The sequence below is a fragment of the Erythrolamprus reginae genome, chromosome Z, assembly GCF_031021105.1.
Source record: "Erythrolamprus reginae isolate rEryReg1 chromosome Z, rEryReg1.hap1, whole genome shotgun sequence".
NCBI classification, from domain to species: domain Eukaryota; kingdom Metazoa; phylum Chordata; class Lepidosauria; order Squamata; family Dipsadidae; genus Erythrolamprus; species Erythrolamprus reginae.
In genome coordinates, this window is record NC_091963.1 from 132,805,254 (window position 1) to 132,819,137 (window position 13,884).

Below are 13,884 nucleotides of genomic sequence, written 5' to 3' on the forward strand. Positions count from 1 at the left end.
AGTGGCCACAATTTGCTTCAAATGTTGCTTGACATCTGGCTGCCTCATCGTTCAAATAAGCATTTCCCTTCTGGTGCTGATGTTGTCCTGGTTAGCCATAAACTATATTATTATGGAATATTACAAACTGCTACAAAAACTAGTAAATGGCCTTGCTCAAAGCAGGCCAAGGAAATTTACTTCTAGTCATACTTATAAAAATAGATGCTCTTGCTGGGCTTCTAAGCAGGCTTTGTAGAGAAAGTTGACATTACCGCCACCGCATAAATAGTTCACGTACAGCGAACGTGAACTTCTGGCCCTTAAATGGGCTCAAAAGGACAGCACTGGAGGCAATACAGGTAATTTTCAACTTACAACAGTTCACTTAGTGACTGTTCAAAGTTACAACTGCACTGGAAAAAGTTACTTGTGATGACCATTTTGGCATTCCCATGGTCACATGATCAAAATTCAAACGAGCCCTCAGAGAGGGGCGGCATACAAACCCAATTAATAAGTAAATTTGGCAACTGATTCATATTTATGATGGTTGCAGTGTCCCAGGATCACATGATCACCTTTTGACAAGCAAAGTCAATGGGAGAGCCACTTAAAAGAGTTACTAACTGAACCACAGCACCGATTCACTTAACAGTGGCGAGAAATTTCACCTAATATCTGCTTTGCTTAGCAACAAGAATTTTGGCCTCAATCGTTGTTTGTCAAGGACTATCTACCAGGGAACCTTCAGTCAAGGCATGAATATATTGTGCGTTGTTCTGACTCGCAGCTCATATCCCAAAAGGTTGTGGAGTCCTTACTTCCACCACCCTCTCACCCCTCAGGTTTGGTGGTTTTCATCCGCCATCCCTGTACAACAGAAGAAGAACACTCATATATAAAACTATTTATTCATAAATATTTTCCAAAATGAAAATAGGCTTACGAAAAAATATCTTAACAGCGGCGTGGGCAGGATGCTCCAGTTCAGGGGGCTGGTTGAGAACAGAGATCAGTCCCACCTCCCCCCCCCCCCACCAAAAAAGTCTCCCTTTCCAAATTAGGAATAAATTGCAAGTCTTATTGGGGAGAGGGGGGTGTCTTCCTGTGGGAGGAGCAGCAAATTAGATACAAGCTCTTAATCAAATTTTAGGTGGCAATATTTTGGAAGGTTGGAAAGGAGAAGCAGCAGAAAGGGATGGGCAGAAGGCATAATCTGTCAAATCATAGTTCCAGTCAGGAAAGGGACTTTTCCAAAGGAGGAGGACTAAGGACATGACAACGGTGGATGGCCTTTAACGGGGTTTCCTTACAAACTTGCCAAAAAAGCAAGTCAAAAAATATAGCGGCCAAAAACAAACGGGCCAATCCACCAGAATTTCCATGGTCACCAGGAACCTTTGTAACCTGAGGTTGATGCTTCCAAATCTGCAAATCCTATTATTATTATTATTTTGCCATTTCCAGTAGTGGCAAGTGGACGAGAGTGGGGGGAGGTGGGGTGGGGTGGGGGGCGTTGTCGGAAAACGGTCACCACAGATGGGACCTGATAAATTCAAACTTGGGCATCTAGCCAAAATGGGGACGGAGAGTGCACACCAAAAAAAAAAAAAAGGTTTGGGGGGAAGTCTGGCAATTGGGGTGTTCTTGTTTGCTGCAATAATTACGGGGCTGAAATGCTCTTATTTAGAACACACACAAAAATGGAAAACGGGGGAAGCCTGTTTTGATGGGATTCTCAAATTCATTTTTTTTTCCTTTTAATTTCCATTATAGCACCCAAACCTGGTGCGCAGGAAGGGAGTTTCCCCCCGTTTCTGACCTCTTCATAGGCAGAAGAGAGCAAAGAAAAGGCAGAGGAGAAGCCTGCCGTAGCCGCTGACCCTCCTCCGTCCTGCGGTCATTTTTTAAAAATGTGCATGCATTTTTTTTTAACATGCGGCTTGCCCCCGTTCCACCCCGCTTGTGATCTGGGGAGGAAGGTGAGGAAGAGGTGAGGGGTAGGTGGGTCTTCCTTTGCCGACGCCCCCCAGCACACCGCCACAGCTGTCTCTGGAAGGAAAACTTGGCACCCCCTGTTGGCCCCAGGGCATCACTGCAGGTCCCGGTCTTCCAGGTAGCGGTATTCAAAGGTGAAACCTTCCTTTTTGCGCTGGCCCCATTTCTCGTAGTCAAAGTAGATGTAAGTGCCCTGAGCAGAAACAAGAAAACACACAAAAAAGTTTGTAACCTCTTAACTGACTGAATCTAAAGGAACCTTGGACTCTGTTGCTAAATGATAACTTCCTTCCCACTTGAAAGCGGGAGTCCTGTGGCTTTAAGTGGGCCTGGTTCCTTCTCGTGTAAGTGCCTCTCAGAATGTTCCTCCAACTTTACAACTTTGGCAATTTAGGAGGAAGCAGTTCCTTCACGCCTTCCCTTGTGTGAGGAGAAAAGTAGTAACATCAAACATGCGGTGAGGTGTAGAAGAACCGTTGTACCTACCTGAACGGTCTTCTCGATGCCCTGGAAGGAGAGTCCAGCATGGGTTTAGCTCAAGTCTTATTGGTAGGACTGAGTTTCAAATTAACATAAATAAATAATAATTAGGTACCGCCCCCTTGCTGCCCCAAGTACCCAGTTTTAAAAAACGAAAAGATGTAAAGGTAATGAACTTTATTAACAACCATAATAACATAAGAAACAGTATCATCAAACCAAAACTCCCATGGTTCTTCGGGAGGGTATGGACTCTCCTTCCAGGGCATCGAGAAGACCGTTCAGGTAGGTACAACGGTTCTTCTCCCATGCCTCCTGGAAGGAGAGTCCAGCATGGGATATACCCAAGGTCCAAGGTTCAGGGAGGGAGATTGTGAACCATGGGTGGTACCTCCCCGCACACCTTCTGGAGTACCCGTCTGCCAAAAGCAGCTTCAGCTGAAGCGAAGGTGTCCAATTTGTAATGGCGAATAAAAGTTGTGGGTGAACTCCAGGCCGCGGCTCTGCAGATATCTTCAAGGGGAGCTTGTGACGCCCAAGCTGCCGAAGAAGCCGCACTCCTTGTCGAATGAGCCTGTATACCACTCGGTGGAGTCCTTGCGCTCGCCTTGTATGCCTCAACTATACATAGTCTCACCCACTGGCTGATAGTATTAGAAGATACCTTGAGGCCCAGTTTGCTAGCACTAAACGAAACAAACAAAGCCTCAGTCTTGCGTGAACTGCCGGTACGCCTGATGTAAAGCTTCAGTGCTCTGCGTACGTCTATCTTGTGCCATTTAAGCTCTAAAGGGTGAGTACCATGAGCACAGAAATCCGGTAACACCAGCTCTAGAGCCCTGTGAAAGTGAGTGTTAATCTTTGGAAGAAAGGTGGGGTCCAGACGTAAACAAACTCTGTCTGGATAAAATTGACACAAGTCTGATCTGACCGACAGGGCGGACAGTTCGGAAACCCGCCTTGCCGAGGTGACTGCCACCAAAAAGGCCGTCTTAAAGGAAAGGTAACGCAATGGAACAGTTCTCAACGGTTCAAACGGTGGTCCCGTGAGGGCCTGAAGGACCAAGGTCAAGTCCCATGTGGGAAAACGACGAACAGGAGGAGGATGCGTGTTGGTAGCCCCTCTGAGAAAATCCTTAATCCAAGGGTGACTAGTTAAAGGTCCCCCATCGTCCCGCTTTATAATGGTGGCAAGCGCTGCGACCTGACGTTTTAGCGTGTTTGGCGCCAAACCTTTCTCCAAACCCTTCTGCAAGAATTCCAGGACAGGGATGACTGAGGAATCCTGTGGTCGAAGGTTCCTGTCATTGCAGAAGGAATGAAAGGCTGCCCATGTTGCCTGATAAATTCGGACTGTGGAAGGGCGTCGAGCCGCTTGAATAGTCGCGATAACATTCTCGGGAAGGAGACAGCTCCTCAACCTGTCCCCTTCAAATGCCATGCGGTTAAGTGAAACCATTGAGGTTCCGGGTGGTACACGAACCCCTGGCTGAGGCATATCCGGTCGTCCGGTATCCTCCACGGTGGAGAAATGGACAGTTCTCTGAGGTCCGCAAACCACGGTCTCCGAGGCCAATGAGGCGCTAGCAAGATCACCTCCGCCTCCTCCGACAGGATCTTCCTTACCACTGATGGAATGAGTGGAATCGGGGGGAAGGCGTACAGTAGGACCTTTGGCCACTGAAGATGTAGTGCATTGACTCCTTCGGCTCCCGGAGTTGGAAACCGGGAGTAGAACCTCCGGAGTTGGGTATTCTGGGGGGTAGCGAAGAGATCCACCACCGGTTCCCCGAACCGACGCGAGACTTCCTGAAACAGGTCCGGATCGAGCCGCCACTCTGCCGGGTCCAGTTCCTGGCGACTGAGCCAATCCGCCTGCTTGTTGTCCTCCCCCGCGATGTGCTCTGCATGGAGGGAGGAAAGATGAGTCTCCGCCCAGTTGAAGAGGAGGACCGTCTCTTCCATCAACCTGAGAGAGCGCGTTCCACCCTGGTGATTTAAATGCGCCCTGGTCGCTACGTTGTCCGTGCGTACAAGGACGTGGTGACCTTCCAGTAAGGTGGCGAAGGCCAGCAAGGCCAAGCGGACAGCTCTCAACTCCAAGAAATTGATGTTTATTGGACATAGCTCCTGGGGGCTCCAGAAGCCCTGAGCCACCTGAGACTGGATGTGAGCCCCCCACCCCAACAGACTGGCGTCTGTGGTGAGGATCGTGTGATGGCATGGTCCGAAGGAAGTGCCCTGCCGCAGTGCTGCAGATCTCCACCAGCGGAGAGAGAGTTGCAACTCGCGTCCCACGACGGTTAGACGGTGTGTATGGCTCAGTCTGCGACGCTGAAACGGGAGCAAGGTCCACTGGAGCAGTCGATAATGGTAACGGGCCCAAGGGACAATGTCCACACAGGATACCAGGGTCCCGAGTACCTTTGACAGGAAAGACAACGGCACCGTTCGGCTCTGCTGAAGGCCGCCTATGAGAGAACAGATGCGGTACTGTCTCTCCGGAGATAGATACACTCTTTGAGAGACCGTATCTATCACCGCACCCAGATGAATGAGTCTGGTGACAGGAGCCAAATGGCTTTTTGGCATGTTGATGGTAAAACCATGACGCTGTAGACAAGACATCGTGGTTCGTAAGTCCTTGTGCGCCCTCTGGCGGGTTGGAGACAGAAGTAAGATGTCGTCCAGATATGCGAGAATCCGTATAGGTCGGGACCGCAGATCGGCCAGTAGTGCATCCAGTACCTTCGTAAAGGTACGGGGGGCCGATGATAGGCCAAAGGGCATGGCCCTGTACTGGTAATGGACGTTGTGTAGACAGAATCGAAGAAATTGTCGATGGTACGGGTGTATGGGAATGTGCAGGTAGGCCTCCTTTAGATCCACTGAAGTAAGCAGGTCCCCTGCCCGAACAGAGGCCAGGATGGAGCGGAGGGAGGCCATCTTGAACCGTCGGTACAGAATATACTGGTTGAGACGTTTGAGGTTCAAGATGAGCCTGCAACCCCCGGAGGCCTTGGGTACAAGGAACACCCTTGAATAGAATCCCGTACCCTTGGAATTGTCCTGAACAGGTTCGATCGCCTGGATTTGTAAAAGGTGGAGAATTTCCTGATCTAACAGAGACCTCCTTTCGAAGTCTCTGGGGACCGGACAGGCAGTAAAATGGTTTGGAGAATCGTGTAGAAACTCGATCTTTAGCCCCTGCGAGATAGTGGCTAAGACCCAAGGGTCTGAGGTGGTAGCTCGCCATCTGTCGCTGAACTTTTGTAGCCTGCCCCCCAAAGGAATGTCGTCCAGGCAGTCACTTGGCACGTCTGGCGTTCCGTTGTTGGTATCCCCGGTATGGGCGTCTCGTCTGGGAGAAACCTCTGCCTCGTTCCTGGGAATACTGTCGGTCATTCCTGTAGGATGTGGAAAAGGCCCCCTGCGAGTAAGGTCTGGTCTGCTGTGAAGGGGCGGACCACGAGTCCCACCGAAAGGACTGCCTACGGGAGTACGGGCCAGCCCTGCGGTCCTGGCGGCGGAAAGATCTTGGGAGGACCTTTCTTTTATCCTTATCCTCCACCAGGACAGGATCTAGGGCCTCCCCGAACAATTTTGTACCCTCAAAGGGAGCCGAAGACAGAGTCCACTTGGACTTGGCATCCACCTGCCAGTTCCTGAGCCAAAGCAGGCGCCTTGACGCAATGGTGGAAGCCATAGCCCTGGAGGCAAATTTCGCGGCATGCAGGGTGGCATCTGTGGAAAATTCCGCAGTCGCGAGGAGCTTATTCAAGTCCTGCCGCAGTCGAGTCTCTTCAGGAGCCAGTCTCGCCTGAACTTCCTGAATCCACATAATGGACGCCCGACTGAAGAAGGAGGCCGTGGAAGCTGCTCGAAGAGCCCAAGCGGCCATCTGGTGGGTCTTTTTGAGAAGAGTTTCCGCTCTCCTTTCATCCGGTTTCAAATTGTCCGCCGTCTCTGAAGGCACAACCGTGCGGGAAACCAAAGTGGCCACCGGCTTGTCCATGGGGGAAAACTGGAGCAGCGTCTCCATGCTGTCATCAAAAGTATAAAACCGGCGTTCCAGGTTAGAAGGCCCTTGCGCCGCCGCCGGATGTTGCCACGGGCGCTTGACATTTTCAAGGAAAATCTCCAATGCAGGAACCTTGTCCGATTCCTTAGCGGGTTCCTTGCATAGAGCAGCCGAGGTGCGTGGCCCGTCTGAAGACTCCACTAATGGCGTTGCTCCTGGTACATCTAAGGCTTGCTTTGCCTTGCGCAATAAAACCCTATACAAGGAGGGTTTAAAAAGTCCCGCCACTGCTGGCTGCTCTGGAACAGTGAATTCATCATCTGACAGGCCGTCACCGTGGTCACTGTCCTCCTCAAAATCAGTGTGGTCAATGGACACAGAACCCAACCCAGTCGGGGGCGGTGGTGCTGACCAAATGTCTCTGGGCTGGATAGGCTGAGAGGGAAAGACATTGGCTCGTTGTGTTGCCGCAGCTATGCCCTGCGTAAATGCATTGGCCACAATGTCCTGTATGGCAGGGGCAAAAGCCTGCCAAGCATCTGCATTGTCTCTAAGCCCCGCTGCCGTGGGGGTGAAGGTAGATGAAGGCACATAACACGGTGTCTGTAACTCCCCCTGAGGCAGTGCCTGGCTATGAGAGGATGAAGGCCTCTCAGGCCTTGCTGCAGTTGATGGCAATGGAGGAAGGACCTGCCTGTCAGGGGACCAGTCCCTCTCAGTTGCGGTGCCCTGGAGACCCATGGAAATAGCTGGAGGAAGAGGCTGGAAAGGGCCTATGGACAGTCCACCTACGATGGGGGGGGACAAGGCCGCCTCCAAACGCTGCTCCAGGGCCTTGATCTTCCTCTCAGCCTCACGAAGAGAGGAGCTTGATTGGGAGGACTTACTCCTAGGCTTGCTGGCCTTATCCTTCCCTTTGACAGGTGTCTGAACTGGCTGGGCCTGCTCCTCCCCACTGGCAAGTTGGTCAGCCATATCTTATTTTGATATGGGGCAGCGTACTCACGATTAAGCACAAAACACAAGGCAGCTCAAGACTGTTGACAGTATTAACAAGCACTCACTCGCATGTAAAGACATGCAGGCAGGCTGGACAGCTAAACGGGCTTTGATTGGCTGTGAGCCACCCACGTGACCTTGTCAACTGTCTCTGGGCAGATTTAGAGCCCTGACAACTTGGCCAGCTGCCCAGTTCGCGCCAATTCAACGGCAAAAAATTTTTTTTGCTGCCTGGCATGAAGCCAAAACATACAAAGATGGCGGTTTATGAGGGCTCACAGAACTTTTAGCCTCATAGGGCACCTCGCCAATCTAAAAAGGCGGGAACAGCAGTTTTAACAGTAATCGAGCCCTTGCGGCTCGCCAAGCCCTCAATCAGCTGTTCGGCGGCTGTAATGGCCGCCGCGACCTCATTCCCGGCCGGGAACCGTCGTTTCGCCGCGATCTGCCTCGTTGCGGCTTGAGAAGCCTCCCTCCGGCTTGAACAGCTGTTCGGCGGCTGCAATGGCCGCCGCGGCTTCAAACTCCGGCGTCTGAGGCTTCCGCCGCCCCCGACAATGGGGAGGGACGGACCCCCCCCATCTGGGGTGAATGGGCTGATTGGACCTTCAGGTCACAATGCTATATAATAAAAAAGCCCAGTTGCTCCTCGGTGGGCAGTACCCGCGAAGAGAAGAGGCCCCAAAAGGAGAAAAGGTGGGGGTGGTGCCCGCGGAGGGCAGAGACCCCATCAGAAGAAGTTGAACCTATATAAAGACAAAGGGAAAAAAATTACAAGGTTCAAGAAAAAACAATTTAATTAAATTACATTACTTATACTCAACCTAAAGGGAGAGAAAAAAACTCATGTCCTTAACCTCGACTGAGTTTTTTAAAACTGGGTACTTGGGGCAGCAAGGGGGCGGTACCTAATTATTATTTATTTATGTTAATTTGAAACTCAGTCCTACCAATAAGACTTGAGCTAAACCCATGCTGGACTCTCCTTCCAGGAGGCATGGGAGAAGAGTCAAAAGCATCTTTGTTGTGAGCCACCCTGTGTCTAAGGAGAAGGGTGGCGTAGAAATCTAATTAATAAATAATAATAAATAAATAAATCCTATTTCTGTTTCGAGTGATGGGAAAATGGCACGGTCATTTTTTCAGGTGATGACCGACATCAGCCTCAAAAGGACCTCCATCTTGTTTTCTTTGAAGAATGTGAAGCAGGCATGAGTAATGGACCACATTTACATTCATTCATTTATGCCAGTGATTGCAGCAGAGAGAGAAATGGGACCACCTCATCTGTAAATGTATCCATGGAGTCACGGTAGAACTTGCTTAGCCTAGGTCAGGAGTAGCCAAAGTTGGGTTCTCTATAACATGTGGACTGCAACTCCCAGAATTCTTGAACTAGCATAATTGGTTCAGGAATTCTAGGAGTTGAAATCCACCTGTCGTAGAAGAGCCCTGGCTTAGGCTTATTTGATTATAGGAAAGCAACTTCTAATTCTTATGGAAGGATAGTTAATTAACTAAGAAAACATCACCAAGTTTTCCCAAATGGGAACCTGATTTGGTTAACTCTTCTCCTGTCTTTGTCCAATGCTCTGCCATGTTCTCTATTCTACCCAGGAAAGTTATCGTTACATTTTTAACCCTGGTGAAGGCACAACTACTATTTCAAGTGCAGAAAAGTTGACCATGACCTTTAACAATGCCTCAGGCTCCATAAGGGATATTTGGAACAGTTATGGCCTATCCTTGCTGTGTCAAGGAAGAATAGTTGTTTGAACCTCTATTATTTCAGTTGTTGTTTTTTTTAAAAAAATGCCCCTTATGACTTGTATGGTAGCTAAACCCTGCACTGCTGCAATGAATACAAGGTCATGTCTGATGCTAATCTGAATATAGCTGGGCTTATTTTCTTTTTACCTGTTTTTACAGATAGCCTCTGACTTACAAAGACTATCTCAGTGACCATTCAAATTTACAACGGACCTCCCCAGGCCTACAACCCAGTTTCAAAGTTCTGATGCCTTTCTCTCTTCTCCCCTCCCCCCCCCCTTGCATTTTGAGCATTCAGCATTCTCCCATTTTTTGGCTGCTTGACACAGCAAGGAAAAACAACAACACCCATTGTAGATAATGGATTCATCTGAGGACTGCAGTTTGGCTTAACAACCACTAAAAAAAGATTAAAAAATCAAGTGTAGTTAAAGGGTGACCTGCTTAATGATTAGAATGACTTTCAACTGTAATTCTGGGTTCGAGTCAACACTGTGTGCATATATAGTTAACAGCAACAATAACAAAAAAACCCATTTGACTGTGACCTCACTTTAGAATTGCTCAAAAATCTTTGGAGCCTATTTCCCCTCACAAAATGCCATGAAGTGCTCTGCTCAAAAATGGACATTATATTGTTTTTTATGTCTGGGGTTTTATATTGTATTTTATGTCTATTGGCTGTAAGCTGCCCAGAGTCCTTTGGGAGTGGGGCAGCATATAATAAATAAAATAAATACATGCTCAATTGTGTTCTTCCTGCAAGGAATGGACCATTAGTCCTTGCTAATACAGGTAAAATTGTACTGATGGGTCCATCTCCCGTTACCGTCGCCCTCACCTGCTCAAACTCATCAGTGATGGTCTTAGGTTCTTCGTGCCGCTGAAACCACATCATATACTTCGTATGGAAGCGCCACGATTGCTTCTTCAGTGCCTTTGCTGCCAGGTATTGTGCCTTCGTACCCTGTAAAGTGTGTGTGGGGGGGGGGAGAGAGACAGAACAGAGCTGCAGGATTTGCAGGTCGAGGGAAGAGTTGCCGATCATCCCACAGGCCAAGCAGTCCTCCGGTATGACCCAGCGAGGAGAGGCAGCACCACGTTTACCAAGGGGGGGGGGGGTTGGTGGAGGGAGGGAAGGGGCTGTCTGTTACCTCCAAGTAGTAGAAGATGAAGAAAAGAGTCTCTGTGGAGAGGCGCTGGTAGAATTCCACCGTGTCGGAGTGTGGAGGAGGCATCTGGTGGTGGTATGGAGGAGTTGGACAGGGGTTACGAGGCAGGTATTGCCTGTGGGATGGGGACAAGAAGGGAGAACAATTTTAAAACTGGTTTACAAGTATTTAAAAAGTGATATGTAATAGAATGTGAGTACAGTTAGAACCGTTATATAGATTTGCTACACATTCATCCAATTTTCTTTTAAAATGTTTTTGAATTGTTCTCTGTGTTGGGTGTATATATGTATTTAAATAAAATTTATTTTTAATAAAAAGAGAGAGAGACAGAAGGGAGGACAAGAGCAGAAAAGACAGAAATATAAGACGATGAGAAAATCAGGAGATTCAAAAGATTTCTGTGAGTTCTCCCCTGCATAAAGATACAGATTCCTGAGTGAGGAATAACAATACAGTGGTACCTCATCTTACGAACTTAATTTGTTCCGTGATGAGGTTCGTTAAGTAGAAAAGTTTGTAAGATGAAACAATGTTTCCCATAGGAATCAATGTAAAAGCGAATAATGTGTGCAATCTCAAAACTCACCCCTTTTGCCCTGCGCCGCTGGGAAACCCCGCCTCCGGAGTTCCATTGCCAGCCGAAGCGCCCGTTCTTGAGCTGCTGGGATTCCCGAGGCTCCCCTCGTTGGGAAACCCCACCTCTGGATTTCCGTTGCCAGCCAAAGCGCCTGTTCTTGCGCTGCTGGGATTTCCCTGAGGCTCCCCTTGCTGGGATTCAAAGCAGCGCCGGCAAAAATGAAGGGAATTCCAGCGAGGGGAGCCTCAGGGAAATCCCAGCAGCACAAGAACGTCTGGCAACAGAAGTCCGGAGGTGGGGTTTCCAAGGGAGGGGAGCATCAGGGGAATCCCAGCAGCGCAAGAACGGGTGCTTTGGCTGGCAACGGAGGTCTGGAGGCAGGATTCCCAGCGAAAGGAGGCTCAGGGGAATCGCAGCACTTCAGGTGGCAACGGAAGTCTGGAGGCGGGGCATCCCAGTGGTGGCGGCTTGGGTTCATAAGGTGAAAATAGTTCAGAAGAGGCAAAAAAATCTTAAACACTGGGTTCGTATCTTGAAAAGTTGGTTAGAAGAGGCGTGTATTAGGCCTCAATCCTTTCTTAGCTGATGGCCATATGAAGCCTGGATACTGAAGTGGTCAGGCTCCATTCCCTCCCTCTTCCTCCAATGGACTGAATTCTCATCCTAACCTTAGGAGGGAGTCCCCAAGGTGCTTTTTTCACGATGCCAACTGGACTTCTTGGGTTTTACTTTGAATACATTTCACTTCCCATCCAAGAAGCTTCTTCAGCTCTTGAGAAGTGAAATGTCTTCAAAGAAAAACCCAGAAAGTCCAGTTGCCTCTTGGAAAAAACACCATTGGGACCACTGTGACCTGGATGACGGAGGCTCTCCACAGACATTAGGAGCAAATCTTCTCAAACACTCGGGTTTTAGGAAGTGACCCAAGGAAGAAAAAGGAACACTTTGTGTTCATGATGAGAAAGTGTGGCGAGTTGAAGGATTTCTCAACTCTGGCTCATGACACTTAAGGCAACACACGTTTTTGTAGGACTGGCACAAGCATGGAATAAAGACTGCTGCCGTTAGAACTTGCTCCTTTTGGTGCCCTGACAAGCATTTGCCAAGCACAGCAAAAATGTGGTCAGACAGAATCTGACCACATTCAATCTATTTATTTACCCCTTTGTCCAACTGACTGCACACTTTTCACACTTATGACTGTTGCAGCATCACCATGGTTATGTGATTTACATTTGGTTGCTTGACAACTGGCTCACATTTATGACTGACTCAGTGTCTTAAGAGTAATGTGTTCATGTTTTTGCAACCTGATAAGCAAACGGGGAAGCCAGATTCATTTAACAACAGGTTACTAATTTAACAATTGCAGGGATTCACTTAAGAAATGTGGCAAGAAAAGTCGTAAAATGGGGCAAAACTTAACGAATTTCAACATAAACTTTGGGCTCAACGGCAGTTGTATGTTGAGGACTACCCGTAGACTAACTTTATTGTCACTTTAAATGTACACTGATCAACATACATTAAAGGCTTTATTTAATAAAATTGTTAGGGTCTATCATAGTTTTACTTGAAATTCAGAACCAATGTTGGTTATTAAAATGGTATATTTATTTCTTGCCTCATGCTATATTCTGTGAAAGCATTCGTTTCTGTCAGGGAAAGATACATATGGGCCATTCTTTGTCAAGTGGACTAGGTGTCCACTTTATTGATTTTTGCAGCCTTATTTGAAAAAAAAAACCATCACGAAAACAACACATGATAGGGAAAAACATGCTCTTTCTAATGAAATAAAAATGAAGATGATTGGTGAGAAAACAGAGAGCTCTGTCTCATCACCTTCAATCATCTTCATTAGAAAGAGTATGTTTTTATTTCATTACACAGAGCATATTTTTTTCTATCATATGTGTTGTTTTTATGATGGTTTCTTTTCAAATACGACTTCAATTTCACCTGGTCAACTTGACAAAGAATGACCCATATGCATTTAATATTTTAGGGGATCACAGCATTGCAAAGTGTTAGAAATAATAGTTGTCGTGGATGTATGCTTGATAATGCTATGAAACTGTTGCTCCCTTGTCATGAAAGTACTGACACTGGGTTTCCCATTGTCCTCTTGGGCTCTTCTAACCACATATAATCAAGACAACAGATGCAATACGGCAAAGACATGCAACTGTTCTTTTTTCTGGCAGCCATATTCAACTTTTAAGCTGTACTGGAGCCAGGTTCCAACAAAATCAGTAGATGAAAATGCCTATTTGAGTGTTACCCCAAGACCCCAATCAAGGAATTGCCAAACAAGCTAACAGTAAACAATAGCCCAATCATGAAACCCCCAATACCACTCTCACAAACCACTAGAACAGTGCTGGCAAACCTTTTTTGGTTCGCATGCCAAAAGTGTGTGTGTGTGTGTGTGTATGTGTATACTAACATGGGTGCACATGCTCACATCCATTTCCTCCCCCCCCCACATGTGCACCCCATCCTGTGCTGCCCCTGTGCATGTACACAATCCCCTGCCCCCCCCCCCCCATCCACACGCATGCACACAGGCCTCACTGAAGCCTGGGACAGTGAAAAAAACGGCCAACCGGAAGTTGGGGAAAACAGACTTCTGGTTTGCCTGCTGTGCTGTTTTTTGCACTCCAGAGCCTTCAAGAAAGCTTCCTGAAGCCCTGGAGTGCGAAAAAGAGCCCAATGGGAAAACCGGAAGTCCATTTTTCTGAACTTCCTGTTTGCCCATTGGGCTGTTTTTTGCACTCTGGGGCTTCAGGGAAGCTTCCCTGAAGCCTCTGGTGGGCGAAATGGCCTTCCCCAAGACCAAAAGTCATCTGGCTAGCAAGTGCATGCACACTGGAGCTGAC

General features: G+C 48.0%; 1 protein-coding gene across 7 annotated transcripts in view; it reads right to left on the reverse strand.

Moving 5' to 3' along the window:
• Positions 1-874: 874 nt before the first annotated feature.
• Positions 875-13,884, reverse strand: part of CNOT3 (CCR4-NOT transcription complex subunit 3) — a 63,976-nt gene continuing 50,966 nt past the window's right edge. For all 7 annotated transcript variants that reach the window (XM_070727844.1, XM_070727846.1, XM_070727849.1 and 4 more), the window contains 3 exons: positions 10,405-10,537; positions 10,092-10,217; positions 875-2,173 (listed from right to left, as the gene is read on the reverse strand). In XM_070727844.1, coding sequence (XP_070583945.1) covers positions 2,075-2,173; positions 10,092-10,217; positions 10,405-10,537 — 358 coding nt within the window. In that variant the 3' untranslated portion in view covers positions 875-2,074. The remainder of the gene's footprint in view (positions 2,174-10,091; positions 10,218-10,404; positions 10,538-13,884) is intronic.